The sequence below is a fragment of the Hyaena hyaena genome, unplaced genomic scaffold, assembly GCF_003009895.1.
Source record: "Hyaena hyaena isolate Hyena2069 unplaced genomic scaffold, ASM300989v1 scaffold_256, whole genome shotgun sequence".
In the NCBI taxonomy this organism is placed as follows: domain Eukaryota; kingdom Metazoa; phylum Chordata; class Mammalia; order Carnivora; family Hyaenidae; genus Hyaena; species Hyaena hyaena.
This window is the reverse complement of record NW_024080885.1, coordinates 63,189-82,520: the sequence shown is the minus strand read 5'-3', so window position 1 is coordinate 82,520 and position 19,332 is coordinate 63,189. Positions and strand designations below refer to the sequence as shown.

General features: G+C 46.5%; 2 protein-coding genes across 3 annotated transcripts; both read right to left on the bottom strand.

Annotated features, from left to right (window-relative positions):
* Positions 1-341: 341 nt before the first annotated feature.
* On the bottom strand, positions 342-11,226 carry HOMEZ (homeobox and leucine zipper encoding). 2 transcript variants are annotated; one of them, XM_039245225.1, is made up of 2 exons: positions 11,139-11,226; positions 342-2,028 (listed from the first exon to the last, which is right to left on the bottom strand). In XM_039245225.1, exons 1-2 carry the CDS (start codon positions 11,224-11,226, stop codon positions 431-433), a joined length of 1,686 nt encoding a protein of 561 aa, XP_039101156.1. In that variant the 3' UTR covers positions 342-430. The 2 variants fall into 2 exon arrangements, with proteins under 2 accessions (XP_039101156.1, XP_039101157.1); XM_039245226.1 differs by lacking the exon at positions 11,139-11,226 and adding an exon at positions 7,230-7,422.
* A 679-nt stretch (positions 11,227-11,905) lies between these two features.
* PPP1R3E (protein phosphatase 1 regulatory subunit 3E) lies at positions 11,906-17,166 on the bottom strand. The gene is made up of 2 exons (XM_039245244.1): positions 16,750-17,166; positions 11,906-16,502 (listed from the first exon to the last, which is right to left on the bottom strand). The coding sequence occupies exons 1-2, from the start codon at positions 17,164-17,166 to the stop codon at positions 16,080-16,082; spliced, it is 840 nt and encodes a 279-aa protein (XP_039101175.1). The 3' UTR covers positions 11,906-16,079.
* Positions 17,167-19,332: the final 2,166 nt, after the last annotated feature.

The following is a 19,332-nucleotide window of genomic DNA, read 5'->3' as shown; positions in this document are numbered from 1 at the left end:
TACATTCCAGGGAAAATGGTGGGACTGGGGGATGCACTGGAATCATCAACTGAATCAAAATTCTTGACTCCATCTTTCCAGTCGTAAAGACGTGGGGCCAATGTCTGGCCTCTCCTTAGTACAGTAAGGGAAAAGAACAGCAGACATGAAGAGAGCAAGAACCGTTTCCCAGCCCATGGTTTGGACCAGGTCCTTAGCACTCTCTTCACTGAGACCTGACGTCTGCCCGTCCAATCCTCACCTCTCTTTGGGTCCTATGGTAACCCTCCCTGGCCCACCCTCACAACATCCCCCGTCTCCCAACCTCAAGAACACAAAGCTTTTTAGTTCTTTGCCACAAGGTAATTTAAAAAATGTGGTTTCTTTGTTTAAACAGTTACTAAGTTGGTTCATCTTTTAGTAACAGACCTCCCCTCCCCTCCTCCACCCCTTAGTCCTGTATGATCACATCATCATCATCGTCATCATCTTCCTCCTCCTCCTCTTCTTCATCCTCATCATCTTCTGGCAGTTCCTCTTCCTCCTCTTCCTCTTCTTCATCTAGACAAACCACCACCTCCGCTGGCTCAGGTAAACGAGAGTCAAACCAATCCAGTACCTGCTGGGTGCTAAGCCTTGATGCCTGACTGAGTTGAGGGATATCACTTTCCCGTAGCTGTTGGTGGGCTGCCCAGTATCTCTCCAAGGGTCGTATATCCGGTGGGGGTGGGGGGTTTGGCAGAGGTGGTGTGTCAGCCCATTCATTCAAGGAGCGGGTTGAAGGTGGGGGTGTGGGAATTGCTGGGTCCTGGAAACTAGGGGCACCAGGTACTGCGTTGTCCCGAAACCATTTTAGTTGCCCATGCTTCAAGGCATAGCGTGTGTCACCAAACCACTGAATAATCTCAGGCCGAGGTAAGCCAGTGATCTGTTCTAATTTATGGTAATCCTCACGCCGTGCCCACTGGCACTGTAAAAAAAAAGATTTGAGGATAGCCAGCTGCTCTTTGGTTTTGCGCTTGGTCTTTCGCTGGCGTTGCATATCTGGGGAAAGGTACTCTGCAGGGCCACCCCTACCTGGTACTGAGTTATGTCTTAGCCCCTGGGGCCAGGCTGGCTCCAGATGTGGGGGCAATGCCTGTTCATTGGGTGACAGTGGCTGTGAGATACAGCCCAGTGACTGGAGGGGTTTAGAGGTGGCAGTAGCTCCATTTGCCAGTACCTGGAAAGTGGAAGAAGAGGTAGAAGAAGAAGGAGGAGTCACAATAGATGCTGACTCCTGCTTACAACTACTGGCAAGTAATGAGATTGGTGGGGGCTTATCCCGAGCACGTGGCTGGTGGACAGCTGTGGAGTGGTTCCAGGAAGCAGAACCTAGGCCATGTGACTGACTGGGACCCTTGCCTGCCTGCTCCTTAGAGAGGCCACTGCTTTGAAGATCCTGCCAAAAATCTGATTGGTGGGAGAATGCCCCACTACCAGGTGCCATCAGGGGCTCCTTTGCTTTCTGGTGACTCAGCGGCTCTGAGGACTCTTCAGGTTCTACCTTCAATCCTTTCATTTGGGTAGGCTCGCTAAGAGTCAGGGGCACTATTCCAAGACCCACTTGTTCTGGAGGTGGCACTGGAGAAGGCACCTCCTCGGGGGGCCGCCCTGCATGATGAGTAAAAGAGAGAAGGGATTTGAAATGGAGCTGGTCCCGGTGGTAGACCACTCGAGCTCGAGTCTCTTCTATTTCTTCAGATGACCAGCTAATGCCACAGCGGAGGCGCTGGGCCATGAACCAAGTCTTGACTTTTTCCATCTGCAGCCCATAGCGTAAGCAGAGAAGAGCAATGTCAGCTAGACTGGGATAGGGAAAGTAGCTGAAGGTTTGTAGCAAGTGTTCATTGCCATCCAGCTCACTGGTCTGGGCTGCCTGGGTCCACACAAGCTGTAGCTCCTCGGAGATTGGAGGGAGGCAGATGAGCCCCGCAGGGGAGCTATTAAGACTGCTGGCCTCTTTATTAGGAGGCATGGTGCTTTCTGATTTGTGCCCTTCAGAGATAGCTGTAATAAGAAGAGAAACAGCTCAATCACTGGGGCTCCTTTCAGCCCATTGCTCAATTTCTGCCAAACAAAATGCTGGACTCCAATAAAATCAACTGCCTATTGTGTACTGTTTTGGATTGCTTTTAAAGGGCTTTAAAATTTTTCTCACTTAATTTCCATAACCTATGAGTCTGTTATAATTCCTATCGTAAGTATGGAAAAAAGCAAAGTCCATAGAAGTTAAATTACCCCAAGTCACGTGACTAGTGAAATCTGTCTTTAGAGGTTAAGAAGGAACACTCACTCTTATATTGCCTTTATTTTTCTTACGCAAACTCATTTTACCCTCTAAGATCATGGAACAGGAGTCACAAAATGGAAACTCAACCACAAAAACATGAAGTACAGTAATCTCAGAACTGATGCAAATGCTTTAGCTCCTGACAATTTATGATTACCTCTAGAATGTGGAGACAGATGGGGAGTACAAGAGAGGAATATCTAGAAGGCAGGACAGACAGCACTGTCCTTCTGCCCAGCCCCCATCCCTTTTCTCTTCTTGGTGGCGGAGTCCTGCAGGGAGGGGAATGATGGTACCTTCAAGCCCTAAACCCAAACCTGCTAAGCTTTATTTTCTCTCTGTAGGATAATTGATAGTCCGGATATCTGGGATAAATGGGGCTTACTCCCCCTGGGTTTTTGGGTCCTGTGGGGGTAGAGAGAGGGAACTGTTTCAACCCCCAAGTCCTCCACAGAACAAAGGTTAGCCCCTCCCCACCCCCAGCCTTTGTCTCTTCCAACAGCTCAGTCTCTCTCCAGGGAGCTGGGAAGAGCTCAGACTGCAGCAGCCCCTCCACACAGGGCAGAGGGCCTGCAGCTCTTATCTCTGCAGCCCAGCTTTCTTCCCAGCACCAGGTGGGCAGATTCATTATGAATTGCAGCCAGGTCCTGCAAGCTCCCCAGCAGCATCACTGCTGCCAGGTCTGTGGGTGCGGGGTGCTGGAGAGCCCCTGACTCTACGTCAGTCCTGAAATACCTGCTCAGGCTATTTCCCAGAAAGTTCTGTTGACCAAACTTTAACTCAGCTCCCTGTCTGGGCATTAGAAACTCTTTAATACATCGGTCACCCTTTTTGCTTAAAGGAATCCCACCTGAGCTTATAAATATTTACCTCTGAAATGTTAAGGATGGGACAGGATTCCTATGTAAATGCTACCTGATGAACTGAGAAGAATCTCAAGTCCAGGAAGTTATAGTGCAGTGTGGTATCAAGGGATTTTATATGATGATTAGAAAAATTTTGTAGCATTTTGAGGTGTCACCATTTCCTTTCAAAAAGCAGATCTAATGAACCAAAGGCCATGCAGATCCTAAAGGCTATACAACTTGAAAAGAACCTTAAGAGGGTAAGCAGAGACAAGCATGGCACAGCGGGTAGAAGTGATTCTTGAGTAAGGCCAACCTGCAGTTTGAATCCCAGTTCTGCCACTTATCAGCTATGTGATTTGGAGCAAGTTGCTAAACTTAAATGAGCTTTAGTTTCTTCATGTGGAAAAAAATGCACTCACTGCTAAATGAATGTAAAGTTATATATTTTTACCAAGCACATACTATGCACTAGGTATCCTGCGTATGCGAGGCCTAAAGCAGCTGTTGGGGTGAAGGCCTGAGGTGAGGCAGATTTGAGATTAATTGCAGCTTCACCACTTCCCAGAGTGGTGCTATCCTTGGGCAACTTATTTAACCTCACTAAGCCTTAGTTTCCCATCAGAAAAAAAGGAAGTCAGAACAGCACCTTCCTCGCAAGTTTACGACTAAATTAAAAAAATACAGTTGACATGATGACTAGAAGAAAGTAAAGGCTCCACAAATAGCTTTCCTCATGACTTCAGCCTCACCGAGTGATTCTAATGTAAGGTAATGCTCCTTTTCTAGACATAAGGAGGGAAGTGAAGCAAAGACTGAATTCTTTAAAATCCTTGTTTTCAGTTTGTTTTTGCAAGGTCTTAATTCTAATAAGCAGTGGAAGGAACTAGTGTATACATGATATTATGCTTTTCATATTTTGGGAGTTGGATAGAATTCCAGAATGGATTTTGCTGGTTTTTTTTTTTTTTTAAAGTATGAAAATAAGAGCCTTAGATTGAATCCGTAATTTGGAGAGAAATCCCTTTTGATTTCCAGATGAATTGCCAATTTAGTAGTAGCTCTACCTTTGCCCTCTAGGTTCATCCCAGACATACCTAAGTGGCCTATGAGCAAAAGCTTGCACAGTTAGGTGTTAAACTACGATTTAGACAATGTGGCCCACCAGGAACACCACCAAATCTAAGCTGGACAGTACTTAATGACTGCAATGCTTGATGTCTACTAAACTTATTTGTGTTTTTCAAGGGCACAATAACACTTTAGATATGAGAAAAATGCAGCATAAGAAAGCAGTCCAGTGTAAGGATGAAGACTGCCAGACAGGAAGTAAGGCAGGCACAGCTATAAGCCTTACAAGGAAGCATTCTGCTTTCATTCATTTGCTTTGCTATCCTCCAGATTCTCATGACATCAGTTTGGTGTTTCAATATAACATGTAGTAATACAGATACCATATTTGGTGTACTGTATCCATCTAGTTTTCCAATTACACAAAATACAAATTGTAGAAGACTTCCTGATACAGAATGGTGGCTTAAATCAGGGCAGAGCTTTATAGCTTCCTGGTACCTCCCTGGAAGAACCTGCTTTGACATAGGAAGAAACTACAGTCAGAGAGTGGCTCATGGGAGGTGTAACAAAGAGGGTAGGCCCCACAATAATAAAAACCACCATGAAGACACTACGAGATCTTGTGTTCTTGTGCCTCTATTTGGAGAGGGTAGAAAAAAGGGGGAAATCAAAACTGGAGAATGAAGGACTCCTGTGGGCAGAGATAGTAGTAATGGTGGGATTATCAATTCTGGATAATTACTAAATTTGATCCTTATTAAATGTGCTGGATTTGCCCTATTGCTACTTTAAGTAGCTAATAAAAAATATAATCAGGAAAATAGAGAGGATAACACCCTTCTTTCCCTTTGGGCATTCCATACCCGTGGACAGATGGCAGAAAAGAATGGGCTGTCTTAAGCTTCATGTAGGTGTCCATACAATCCTAGGAAAAAGAGGTGTTCACAACTGTAGGCTTGAGCCTAGGCTTATGGTTAAAGCAGGAGACAGTTCAAATGAGAGACTAGATATGATCCTGCTTAAATTGCCTAAATCTTTATTCACAGACCTGAAGTACTACCTGACATGTGTTTTGATGATAGTTTTAAGGGCCTTAAAGAATTTTTAGTGGTATTCAACTTATGTGCTTCTCAACTTTTTGGGTCATGAACTTCTTTGAGAAATCAGATAAAGGTATGGACCCTCAGAAAGTTATGAGTACCGGCCCCCCAAATAAACATCCATATTTGGGGGGCAGGTAGTGATCTCAGAGGGCTCACTGGCTGCCCAGAAGCCCAAGTTAAGAACCTCTGCCTTATGTCCTCCCAACTTAATAAAAAGGCAGTGGTGGTAACTACTTAAAGAGGAACATACATCTTAACGGGAATGAATGGAGAGTGGATGGAAGACTCAAGAGAATACCCAGGTCTAGAAGGAACTGGGTATTGGTAATACTAGTTGGAAGTATTCCAACCAATACTACTAGTATTCCACTAGTAGAGTGGAAGAGAGGGGTGTTCAACTGGGCCAGGAGCCTGGCTTAACTGACCCATTGGATTATATGACCAATACTCACAGTGTGCTACATACTGGAGCCTGGTAGGCTACTCTCTAGTGTGCCCAAATCATCTGCTTCTTTCAGCTGCCCTGTGTGCTTGGGCCAAGTTGTGTATGATTCCAAACCTGTTTATGCCTGTATTTATTTATGTATTTATTTTTATTTTTTATTTATTTATAGAATAATGCAATTATAGATCACATAAACCTATGAAAAATTAGTGCACTAAAAATTGTTTCTATGAAAACAAAGTCAAATGCTTTGGAAAGACATAATACAAAGGAGTGTACAATTGTTGATTTGGGAAGAGTAGGCAACTGTAAAAGATTGGAGGGGCATGGGACTTAAAAATCTCAACAGCAGTCTACATTCAGATTGCTTCAAAAGTGTTTAAATTCTCACTCCATTTTAAAGAAACCAAACCTGAAAATCATAGATGATGAGAGGCAGTGGCACATTAGAATTACCTGGGAAATTTAAACCGGGAACTCTCCTCCTCATTCTGACTTAATTAGTCTGGACTGGGGCCCAGGCATCAGTACTTTTAAAAGTTCTCAGGGTGCAGCCAGATTTGAGATTTGCGTGTGTAGTTTATACTAGAAAGGCAGTTGGGAACTCCAGTCGGCAGACTTACACAAAGAAAACGCCTGGACGTTACCCCAAAAGATTGGTGAAATGAACATACTTTTAATGACAATGCTTACCAATATGTACGCATCATTTTAAAAATTCCCAAGTTTAACTGGCGCTGTTTTTTTCAATCATTGCCATCTACCTGTCCTAATCATATAATATAAAAGGGCTTCAAATGTATGGTGAGAAGGTTTGTATGATAAAAGATCTGATCTGGGCCCACATTACCAAACAGGTCACAGCTTGAGTCTTCTTTCAGTTTAGAAGTCTCATATTAGGACGCAAAAACCAGGAACCTCTGAGAATTTGGGTTCTCTTTCCTGGTTTGTTTTCTGAGTATGGCTGGGTACGGGGTCAGAAGGGGCAGTTTCTCCCAAACCTTTCATTCCCAAAGACCAGCGCTCCCCAGAAGTAAGGCCAGATTTCTGTACGTGTGCTGAGGTCGCCAGGAGGTAGTCGTAGGGGGGAGGTGGAGAGGCCTGGGAAGGAAACGTTTCTCCTATCCTCCATTTCGCAGGCAGTCTACAAGGCTCCAAACTGGGTCAGAGAACAAAAAGTTGCTGCACTTGGGGCGATGAGCCCCAGGGAGCAGGCGAATCTCAAACCTCCCCTCGCCGAGACCGTCCCAACCCAGCCTTCCCCTCCTCCCTACACACCCACTCACCCTCCCCCAGTTACAACAGGGAACCGAAAAGTCCAGAGGAGAAAGAGAGAACCAGGCGACTTCGAGCCTAGAATTCTCCTCCCCTCAGCGCGGGGATGGGGCTCCGGAGGTCGGAGATCGTACAGGGGCTGGGAGGGGAAGTCGAAGGGGCTGGGGATCACTCACCGCGGTCCGGCCCGGGCGGCGGCTCCCAGCCTCGCACCATGGGCCGGGGGGGAAAGGGGAGAAAGGGCAGGGCCTCCGGGGTGGGAGTGGGGTTCCCGCCCGGTGCGGCCTGCTCCAAGCCCACCCGCGCGGAGGGCCAGGACCGGGACTGCCCCCCCCGTCCCTGAGAGCGCGCCCGTCTAGCCCAACCCTGCTCGAGCGAGTTGGGGGCGGGGCGGATGGGTGGGGCGGGCTCCAGAGGCGGTGCCAAGGTGGCCCGAGTCTGGATTGGTGGACGCAGGCAGGGGGACACCGGCGGAACGCACTGGGCCGACCATTGGCTGCGTGAGTCTCGGCTAAAGTCGGCTATTGGCTGCGTCGGCTTCAGCCGGGGTGGCTATTGGCTGCGTAGGAGAGGGAAGATGTCCCCCGGGGCCAGGGTGCTGTGAATGGTACCTCCCCCCTGCCTTCGACCTTTCCGCGCTGGACCTTCGGAGTACACGGAATCTTGGTCGTCCCGGAATTCCCCGAGGAATTAACAGCAGTTTGTTGAATTGCCTTACAACTACTCCCTATTTGTTCCTCCTGAAGGAAGATTTTTTTTTTCAGCACCCCCTTGCCAGCCTTACACACGAGCTGAGCCGCGCCTGCCCAGCCGGGGGCCCAGCCGCCGTCAGCAGCGTCACTGTAAACGAAGCGCCTAGAGCAACCGGGAGCTTGTTCTCCAGATAGATCAAATGTCTTGTCACCTGAAAGACGAGGATCCTAGCTGACCGACCCCTTCGGAACACCGCACAGGTGTTCCCAAAGACGAAGTGTCAGAAGGGGCACCTATTTGGGACCTGCCAGACACTCAGGTCCCCTTTCTGTCTCAGTGAAGAGGACACCTGGAACTCCACCTCTTATCTGGGGACCTTGGTTTACTCTGACTAGAAAGGAATGGCAATAAAATAGACTTTTCACTAAAGTGGTAGTCCACACACCCCGAAGTTCTGGGCCAAAAGTTTGTATATTTAGGATTCTCCCTCCGTCTTCGACTAAAACTTGGGAACAGTACTTTATGAAGTGATTCTTTTGTTCTCACGCTGGTCTTTGAAAAAGTCTCTTCTTGCCTATTTAGGTCACTTAATAGCTTATATAGCCACAGTAATTTATAAAACAGTTTTCAGACTTTGCCTTGTATTCCACAGATAGACATCACCTCTCCCCATATACTCCCCCAAAATGCCACTACTCTATCGCTCCAATTTAAGGTCTAGAGCTCTTTCAAGGTTGTCAGACATCAGAAATTGATTTCCTCTTCAGCATTGAGCCCTATTTTATGTTGTTATCCCTGTATTTACCCCTGCCCACACCCAGCCCCATTACATTTAGTAAAACTTTAAACTTCTAAGAGCCAGCCCTACATCCTTCAAACTGGCATCCAGCAAAAACATCACAGGAGGAAAAAAAAAAAAAAAGCAAAGATATATATACTCCGCTTTAGAATTAGAAACTTGTGATCCCGCAGGGTGTAAGCCAGGGCTGCTGGTATATACAAGCTTTGTCCTAAATCATGACTATTACAATGACCCAATAGTTTGTATGTGATGAAAAGGAAAAGTGAAACATTGTAGCAGCCGCAGCCCTCAGTTTTCAGTGGAGAGGTTGTTCTCTTATAATCTAAAAACAGTAACAAGACTGGGTTGTCTGGTTGACATACTTATCTGGCTGGAAAGCCAGGCAGGCAATGTCCATGCGGACTTAGTGCCTTCCTCTGGAGAGTTCAGTTAGGCACTCTGGGCATCACTGATCATGGGCTTGGAAATATGAAAGGTGGACAACTGTACCACCTTTCTATTCTCAGGAAGACACTCACTGCTAAAACAGAAGTAGGCTGTAGAATTGAAGACAGGTTTAGGAGAGAGAAAAATCCAAGGAAAGGAAGAAACTCCTCTGCCCTACTTCTGGAGTACAGGCTGAAGCCTCCCTCTTTTATGTGGATTTTGCCCTAAAGCTTTAGAAGATGGAGTGAGGATTGGAAGAGAGGAAGAGATCCAGGTTGACAATATCAGAGAAAGGAGGGCCTTACCCTTAGCAAGACACTAACCCTCCCAGCTCTTCCTGGGACTAGTGCTGAAGAATGGAGACTCATCATATCACGTTATCCTCAATGTAGAGATGTTAATCCTCCATCTTTGACTGCATGGCTCAGATATTAGTAGGACTGACCAGAGACACATTAACCCTATAGCTAAAGAAATTGAACTTTTAGGGCCATCCCTTGCACAGACCTCTTCCGAAGAACTGGAGGAGCCCCAGCAATGTGATAACATGGTCATAGCTTTTTGTAAATTTTGAAAAAAGTATTTATTTAAACAGCAATTGGCTAAGAGTGATGTCTCTTTCTGACTTCCCCTCCATCACACTTTTTTTGTTAGGTGGCAGTGGGAAGGCCATGGATATTTTGGGATTGGCTAAGGAAGTTGATTTGGCAATACATTTAGTTTGGGGTTAGTAGTTTTTAAGTAAGTAGTTTAATAGTAAGTATAGTGTTAGAGGCTGAACTGTGTTGCCCTCCCCCCTCATTTGTATGGTAAAGTCCTAACTCTCAGTACCTTAGAATGTAAGTGTATTTGGAAATAAGGTCTATAAAGAGGTAATTAAGTTAAAATGAGGTGTTCAGGGTGAGTCCTAACCCAAAATGACTGGCGTCTTTACAATAGGATATTTGGACACAGATATGAATATAAGAAAGACCATGAGAAGACATAGGGAGAAAATGTCTATAAGCCAAGGAGAGGACCCTCAGAATCAACTCTTCCAATACCTTGATCTCAGACTTCTATCCTCCACACTGTAGAATTTCTGTGGTTTAAGCAACCCAGTCTGTTGTGTTTTGCATGGCAACTGTAGCAGACTAATACATATAGCTTCCAGATATAATCCTATTGTTAACAATTCAGTGGATATGACGTTATTGCAAACTTGAAATGCTCTGAAATTTTACACAAATGTCAAAGAAATTTGATGGGTTTTTTTTAGTTTGACAAAAATCCTAGAAACTGTGACATTGCCACTTATAAAGTGTGAGGGTGAACGTTTTCTAAATCACTAAGAAGTTTTAAAAAGTGATCATGTAGGGGGCGCCTAGGGGGCTCAGTTGTTTAAGCATCCGACTTCAGCTCAGGTCATGATCTCACAGTTCGTGGCTTTGAGCCCCGCATCAGGCTCTGTGCTGACAGCTCAGAGTCTGGAGCCTGTTTTGGATTCTGTGTCTGCTTCTCCCCTGTTCATACTCAGTCTCTGTCTCATTCTTAAAAATAAATAAAGATTTAAAAAAAAAATTCTAACTGATCATGTAGAAGACTGGATTATCTTTCTATACTCTTGTAGAAAACATTATATATAATCATCATATGAAAAAATATTAGAGAGCATGCAGCCAAAAACAAAATTATAAAAATATATGTTAAGTAGACACTTAAAATTTTTTGTTATTTTTCTTGATTTTATGTTGTGTTTGTCAGCTCTTTAAAAGTTATAGTTTATATTTTTTCATTCCAAAGTATTTTCATTTTGGGGCCTAATGCATTTATTTTTACCTTCAAAAGGCTCTGAAAGTTGTGTTTCAAGCACCTGAAAAATTGGATCTACCTCTGGGACTACCCAAATGAATATGGTGAGCTTCTGCTTCATTTAGGGGAACCATGCTCCACCATTCTGTGCCCTGTCTCCTAAGAAATACAAAAGCTGAGGGCTAACCAATCAGAACCGCAAGTATTGAGGATTTGGGATATCAAAAGCTGCAGTGAAGGAGTTTGTGAAGGAAGGATTTCAGAAAGACCTACCACTAAACTAAGACGTGAGAAGTCTGGAAAGACATTAAGGCCACAGAGGGATCTTAAGCAATAAGCCCTGGAGAAAAACCCCTGCAAAGCCCCCACTTACCTCTCCTTGGGTGTCTGCTCCTCATGCTGATTCTACTCTTTAGCCTATCTGGTTTCACAACATAACTGTGGGTGCTCTGCAGTGACATCACAACTTGGCCATTATGATGTAATGCAGAGGCATCTGAGTGTTCTCAGGCTAGGGCCTCCCTATTAGAAACGTTGTCTCATTACTTTGTGGGTAACTGAATTTTCTCATCGTTCAGGTGATGTGGGAATCAATCTTATGTTAGAACTTAATTTTTTTCAAGGATGCCTCACTTTAATATCTGTTGCTCCATTCTGGATTAGATAGAGGTTCTTGCTTTTCCTCTCCCTCATATTTCTTATCCTTTGCTTTGGGGTTGCCCTTGGCAGAGAAAAGGGCTTTGCTCTTCCCTCCAGTGCTTAAGCAGAATGTAACTTAGATTGCCTCCTTAAGGAAGAATAGCCACCCCACCCCACCCAAGGAGAAACTCAGGGCTTCTACCCAAGCAGTACCCTTTAACTGCACCAGGAATTGGTAATAGGTGCCAAGGAACTAGAGCTGGACCGTGGTAACTTTCCCACTACGACCCAAAATTGTGGTGGGATTGTATTGGGGTGCCATCTACCAGGGCTGTCCAACTCCTCCATATCTTCTGCCCATCCACCTTTTGCATAGCAATAGGACACCAGCAGATAGAAAAATGAGGTGACCAAAAATGGGGGTTGGGAGAGAGGAATCTCGCCTCTGGGTCTCTTGCCACCCTCTGCCCCAAACAAACAGTTTCTCAGTATCGTATGATATACTTTCATATTTCGACTTTATTTCAAATATGAGGTCTTTTATCCAGAAGGGAGGGCAGTTGCATGAGGAAGCTGAAGTGAGGCACAAAACTAATGCATTTGGGGCCCAGTGAACATGGCTGCACTGTGAAGGGTATGAGGACACTCTGGGAGGGCCTGAAGGGAACAGTTATTTGGGGGGATTCACAAAGCAAACTTTAATTTCCTTTCCAGGTTAGTCAATGGGTGGATTATACCATCTTCTTAGCAACTTCACTGTCCCTTAGCAATATCACCCAAAGAAGTGCCAAGGCTGGGAAAACAAAGAAAACTACAAAAGTGCCTTTTGTTTCTTTTCATGCCTGGACAGGGAAGGGAATGGAAGCTAGCAGGAGAAAATGAAACATTTCAGATATTATCCCTCGCCATGAAAAATCGCAGGTTTGACTATGTAGAGGCCTGTTTTATAGCCTGGGAATGGGATGTGTTCAGGAAGACTGAGGGTAAGCCCCATCTTGAGCGGCACTAACAAATTCTCTGACCCTGTGGAAGTCACTTCTCATATCTGCATCTGTAGTGGAGCATCGACCCAGGGGTCTCTAAAGACAAGTTTTTCCTGGTCTCTGATTTCTATGACCTTTGGATTGCAAGGATCCAGAGGAGCTCCAGAGAAACACAAGTGTTAGAAGCAAGAGACTGTGGGAATTAGATTGGAAAGTTTAGGAGTTAGGGTTTATTGTGACAATAAATGATGAGCTACATTCATAAAGAGAACCAAAAGAACGAGGAAGGCTATCAGACAGCTAAGTGTAGGAAGACATCTGAGGTCTGGACAGGAGAAACAGGCAAAGTGGTCCAGTTGTGTTGCTTCAAGGATCTAAGCCCCTGACCAGGGTAATGTTTTTTCTTAAAACACTTCCCAGTCTATGGCTGACGTGTTATACCCCAAATTGCTCCTGTTCATATAGTCATTAGCCTTTAGGGGAAAGTCCCCATCCCAATGCCTAACACATAATACCTTTCTAAAGGTTCCACCAAACTCCTAGTGTTTCCCATATCAGATTAGACTGTCAGTTTACCCCCAGGCCCTGGGGCAGTTCTATATAGGAAAACTAGAAGATTCGTCTGTTGGTTCTATAAAGCTGAGAATGGGCAGTGGGTGAACCATGGTACTTCTTACTGAGAAACCTCAGGGAAAAATGGATTGTTCTTCGTTCCATCTCCAACCAGTTTACATTTATCTACTCAGTAGTATCAACGCTTGCAGAGAGACCATTCAGCAATTGTCCTAGTCAGGGATACCTTCTAGTGGAAACTTTTGGGATTGGTCAATTCAAAACTACTCAGGGAAGTGGAAAGGGGCATGACACGCCAACACGTGTAGAGAGTCGGTTAGGGCCAGGAGAGAATCCCAATGTATGGAAAAGCTGGAGTTCAGGTGGGCTCCCGATTTCTCTAGCAGGCAGGCAGGATGGTCCCTTGCTGATTCTGCAGAGCTGGGACTGTTACAGGAGACAGCAGCAAGCTCCTGGATGGAGCTTGGGACCCTCAGTGCTTTGCCTTCTCTAAGCCAGTTCAGGAGACTGGGAGGATGGGAAGGCAGAGCAGTTAGAAACTGTGGTCTTTTCCTAATAAGAGATCATATATGGCCAAGTTGTCAGTTTGGTCTTTAAAGGAAGAACTATAATCACAGGGTTATGCACAGAAGCTCTGGAGATATCCTGAGTTCACAATCTCAGCTATGCCATTTCCTAGCTATGTGATCTTGAACAAATTACTGAGCTTTTCTGAGCTGTTGCCTAAGCTCTAAAATAGGGATATTACTCAACTGATAGGGTTGTTCTGAGGATTGTATTGCATGCAAAACACCAGATCTTAGCAGATAAGTAAATGTGAGCTATTGTGATTGTTAATACAACATAACAAAAATGCATACACATTAGGCAAGAGATTATTATACACTGAGCCTCGACCCAGTCTCCCTCTCCATCAACCTTCTTTGGGCTCTTTGTTGATGACTAAAAAGCACATTGCTTTGTGGCTTCCAGCAGTTTCTTTCTTCACTCTGCTAGTACTTTGACCTAAAGGTGTTCCACAAAATGCATGAAATTCTTTGTTTTCTTCATTAGATGAGGATGATGGTAAAGCCAGCATTTCTGTGAGAAGTGACTTGGGGTTCTTCTCTTTCGGCCTTCAAAGGACTAAGGCTTTGGACAGGAGGGGCAGGATAACAAACCCCCATACTCTGCTCTGAATACATGTGTGGGCTCGTGTGCATGCATTCTCTGACTTAGTAATAAGGAGGAGGGGGATTCAGAAATTTCTGAGAAAAAGTGTACAGGGAGCTGGTTACCTGGGAGCAGTTGTTCATGTACATCAGGAACTGCTTCTATTCCCTCTTCTCCCTTCGAGAAGACTGTCAAGAAGGAGCCTGAGGGAGGAAGGTGGATCAACCATGGTCTTGGAGAAAAGGAAGTGGGTTCTCCACCCCTTCTGGAGGGAGAAGGAATAGCAGAGATCAACAAGGATGAAGAGGGAGGCAAATGGAAAAGAGAAAATGAAGGTAAATACCCTATATGCTAAAAGAATGAAAGTGATGAGAGAGAGGGACAAAGAAAGAAAAAAAGCAAAGAGCTTAGGAATAGGGTAACAGGAAAGTAAAAACTACCAGCAGAGGTTAACTAGGAGGGAAGACCTAAGGCATGACTGTGAATGGGTAGGAGAGTCCTGCTTTCCCATTTCGCTTGCTCAGGGTATGGAATGAATTGCCATCTTCTGGTACCATTTAATTATCAAGTAGCTTTGTTTTTTATTTGAAATGTTCTCCATTTCTTATATCCATAATTCTTTATCCTCAAGAGAGCCTCAACACTGTTTCCTTTCATCTCTGGGGCTCCCAAACATCATTTTCCCCAACAGAGATGCACCTACTCAAAGCTCTCTCAGAGCACCTAGACTGGGAGTTTGTGGGGGCAAGAGCAAAAAAAGGCAAAGGGGCAGAGGATGAGCTGCAGTTGGAAAAAGGCCCAGGAATACCATAAGGTTGCAAGCTGGTTATAGGATGCTTCTTGGGCTCTGGAGTATCTGTGTCAAAAACTGGAAAACCCATCCTCAATCAAATGCTGGGATGCTTTGTGTTCTGACCTGTAGTACTCCAACTGTAGGTTGGAGAATGTGGCTTCTAGTCCACACTCTGCCACTCAATAGATCATAAAATGTCAGAGCAAGAATAAGCTGTATGAGATCACTTAATCAAAACCTAATTTCCCAAAGAGGATACTGAGGCCCAGAGAGGTGAAGTAACATTGCCCCAAGTAATACAGCTAGTCAGTGACTCTTTCCGTCTGAGGCAGAATTACAGTGATTCTTGTGACTCACTGTTCCTTGACAAATACAGTCCATAAAGTGCTTAGAGATCACTAAAAGGCACCCCAGAAAGGTAAGGCCGGCATTTTTCTGGAAGCCCCTGAGTGTACCAACTCCTCAGGCACGACATTATTTGGCTATAAGGACAGGCCTGGAGTTGGTTTTGCCTTCATTTTAATCCCAGGACTGCCTTGGAGGCGGAGGGGGTCTGCCATTGCTCCCTAGCCAGTCAGGGAAGAATGAAGCCTGGGATCTTCGGGACTAACAGGGGACTTATCCTGGGACTTTAGCAAGGCAATTATGGCTGAGTTAAAGCTTAGGATGGGCAGAGCTAGGGATCTGAGGTGGCAAAGGCAGGTAAGAGAGGGAATGAGCCAGCACTCCAAATGACTTAAGTAGGGTGGGCTCCTATTTCAAACATAATACCTCCTTAATCCCAAAGAGATACCTTAACCTTCAATTTCCTAGGCCTGACGAACCCACTTACATTCTCCCAGTGTCAGCTCACGGAATAGGTCATCATCATCAACCCTAATCTTGGCTCTTTTTTCTTCCTAATCCCTCCAGCGCCCTTTCTGGTTTTCTTTCTTCTATGCCTTGGGTTACTATCACTCATATCCAACTAATGTTTTCCACCACCTCCCGACCTTCGTAGATTCCGCCCACTCCCACACCCCTTTGAATTCTCCCGTCCTCCTCGCCCTCCCCCATTTGAGTCTCTTGGACAGCTCCCAGCCAATTTCGGTTTCTTTCATTCTTCCCAGCCTAATCTTCGGGCTCCCCCAGCCCCTGGGTGCCTTTGCTTTTGGCGCCGTAGGCCGCAGGCGTCTCAGATAAAGTGGATCCAGCCCTGGGGCTCCGGGGCTCCGGCACTCCCGGGGTGCTCGGGTCCCCGTAGAGCATAGTCACGGCCGCCGTTGTTGTCCCAGAACTCGTGGCCGGTCACACGGTAGCGTAAGGCGAAAAGCAGGGCGCCCCCAATGGGTGGCGCGGGAAGGCGGAAGGCGAAACGATCCGCGCGAGGCGGGGGCGGGGCCGGGCCGGCGTAGGAGGCGGGGGCCTCGCGTTGGCTCCGCCAGCCGTCGGCGCTCCAGCGCACACTCACGCGCTTCTCGTAGGCAAGGTCCAGCACGCGCGCGCTCCCGGCCACGCCCAGCGGGCCCGCCTCGGCGCGTTCCAGGCAGATGCGCTGCGCCTGCAAGCGGGCGGCAAAGCCCGGCTCGCTAGCGGGCTCCAGGGCGGCGCGAGCCTCCTGAGGGGGTGGGGAGGAGAGGAGAGACAGAGGGCGGGGTCAGGGCGAGGCACTGGACCAATCCGAAGCGGACCCCGGCGTCCGGCAGTCGGAGTGGAGCCCAGCTGGGAGAGTGGCACCTAAAGGGATGAGCGAGAGCAAGCCTAGGGTTGGGGATGGAGTTGGGTGTTCTTTGATAAATCGGCCGGCTGCCGAGGCTGGGTTGGGGAGGTGCCGGGGAAGGGGCGTGCCGATGCCGCCTGCCTACCTGGAGGCCGCGGGCGCGAGGCTGGCACGGCGCGAAGTGGCGGAGGGCGTCCCTCTGCAGCTGAACTTGCACGTGGCGGGGCACCCGGGGCAACTCTCCGGGGCGGAAGCGGCGCACCGCGGCCAGCTCCAGCCCAAGCGCGTCGGCGAAACGCACTCTCTTGCGGGTGTCGGGGCTGCGACTGCGGGGTACCCGGATCCCGCCGCCTCCGGCTGGCGCAGAGAGGGCCCGGCGACCCCGATTCGGAGCGTGAGCGCGGGATCGGGCCCCGAGGCGCGTCCCGCCCTCCCCTGGCTCCACCTCCGGCTCCTCCTCGAGGCTGGGCCGCTGGCTGCGGTAGTAGGCATGCTCCGTCAGCGCGGCTATGAAGCTCAGGTTGCGCGGGATGTCGGTGCGGGGGGGCCGCTCTCGAGACATGGCACCCCCCGCCCTGGCGGGGCCCGCCCGCAGCGCCTCGGCGCTGCCCAGCTGTCCTCTCGCCCGACCGCCCGGCGTCCTAGCTGGAGCTTCCGCTTGCCGTTGCGTACTCTCCTTGCTGTCACCTCCAGGATCCTCCACCCCCTGTAGCTCTGCCTCCCCTCCGTGACTACCTTTCCCCCTGCTCTGGAAGCCAGCTTCCAGGGTTTTAGACCATCATCTCTTGCCTCCTGCGAACTGTCTGCTCTGAGCGTGCGCTCAGCGGCGCTCACCCTCTGGTCCCGCGGCCCTCTCGGCCCCGGCCCCCGCCCACAGTCCTCTGACAGGTGGCTCCCCATCTGTCTTCTCTGCTGTACCAGGGGGCGGAGATCTACCCTTTCGGTCCTGAGTGAGACCACTCAGGTGTTTTTGTTTTTTGTTTTTTTTTTAAACGGCCTCAACCTCTCCGGCACCGGAAGAGTTAATGCTGGGAGGACAGAGTAACCTTTCCTTTTCTTGCAGAGTATGGTTCAAAATGCCCACTGTGTGACTTTCTTTTCAGGGTTTACCGTTTTCTAAACCCTTTCTCTTCAGGGATCACCTTTTTCTTTTCTAAACCTTAGGCTCCAGGTTTGGGAGCGGGGGTGACAATGGTCCACAGAAGGGAAGGTCATGAAAACTAGGTAGTATCTCAAATAGTAGCTGAGATGTGACCCTCAAAAAGGTGGAATGGTCCACTGGAAAAGAGTTCTGAACGGAGATGTGGGAAGACACTCCGGTCTCTCCTCTGGTAATATTTTGCTGTGTGACCTTGAGCAAGGCATAACTTCTCTGGACCTCAGTTTTCTCGTCTGTGAAAAAGTAGATTAGAGTTCTGATCTCTAACCCCACTGCAGGTCCTTTGAGGGCAGAGGCTGTGTCTGATTCCTGATCAGTTTCAGCACGTAGTAGGCTCTCAAATTATTGAATGAATAGACATGCACCTCTTTTGGACCTGAGACTGTGGGGTTCTCGTTTCAGTGGGAGCTTCCAACAGGGCCACAGAGCTGGTTTTTCTCCTTCATTTTGTTTTACATTAGTGAAAAAACAGATGTGAAGTATTTTGTGTAGTATTTTTTTGGTCTAAATTCCCTACTGATTTTTTAAAGTTTATTTAATTATTTTGAGAAAGACAGTACAAGCAGAGGAGGGGCAGAGAGAGAATCCCAAGTATTCATCGAATCCCGATAACAGATGGTTAACTGAACCCCCCAGGCACAAATGTACTAAGTGCAGTTGTAAGAGTTTTACAAATACTAACTCATAAACAGCCTTCAAGAGTAGGGAGTACTATTATGCCTACTTTACAGATGAGAAAACTGAGGGAGAGAGGAAATAGGACTCTTGCCCTGGGTCACATACATAATAATTGAGAAGCTGGGATTAGAATATCAGCAGTCCAGCTCTAGAGCCCGCTTTCTTACCCACTTGGTTCTATAAGATTAAAACATTTAGTAGTAATAGTTAACATCTTCAGAGTATTGTAATGAGGAATCTTAGAGTAGAAATGGAATTTTTTTAATGTTTATTTATTTTTGAGAGAGAGAGCGGGGGAGGGCAGAGAGAGGGAGACACAGTATCTGAAGCAGGCTCCAGGAACCTTGAGATCCTGACCTGAGCAAAGCTGGATGCTTAACAGAGTGAGCCACTCAGGTGCCCTAGAAATGGAATTTCTAAATTTAAAGCAGCAGGATAGTTTAACTGTAAAATCCCAAGTGACTAAGTTGGACATAAACAGTGAGACAGACACATCCTATCTTATTATACAATCCATTCCTGTTTGCATTTAAGTCCACTATTAACCTTAGCAAAGCCAGGAATCATTTAAAAAGCCAGGAACCTTTTATATACATAAAAGATAAAAGAATTTATATATATATATATATATATATAAGAATTTTATATATTTTCTTTTATATATATTTTATATATATTCTTTTATATATATTTAAAAATGTATAAAATATATAATATATATATGAAAGAATATATATATTCTTTTCCTATTTTAGGGTGTAAAGTAACATACTAATTTGTGTTACAGTCAGGCATTTTATTTTATTATTTTTTATTTGTTTAGATAGAGATCTAGAGAGCAAGTGGGGAAGAGGCAGAGAGAAAGAGACAGACAGACAGAATACCAAGCAG

Coding starts and splice junctions, on each gene's coding strand:
- HOMEZ (XM_039245225.1), bottom strand. CDS start 11,226: ATGTCACTGCAGAGCACCCACAGTTATGTTGTGAAACCAGATAGGCTA. Junction 2,029..11,138: donor GAGCAGACACCCAAGGAGAG/GTAAGTGGGGGC, acceptor TTCTTATTACAG/CTATCTCTGAAGGGCACAAA.
- PPP1R3E (XM_039245244.1), bottom strand. CDS start 17,166: ATGTCTCGAGAGCGGCCCCCCCGCACCGACATCCCGCGCAACCTGAGC. Junction 16,503..16,749: donor CTCGCGCCCGCGGCCTCCAG/GTAGGCAGGCGG, acceptor CCACCCCCTCAG/GAGGCTCGCGCCGCCCTGGA.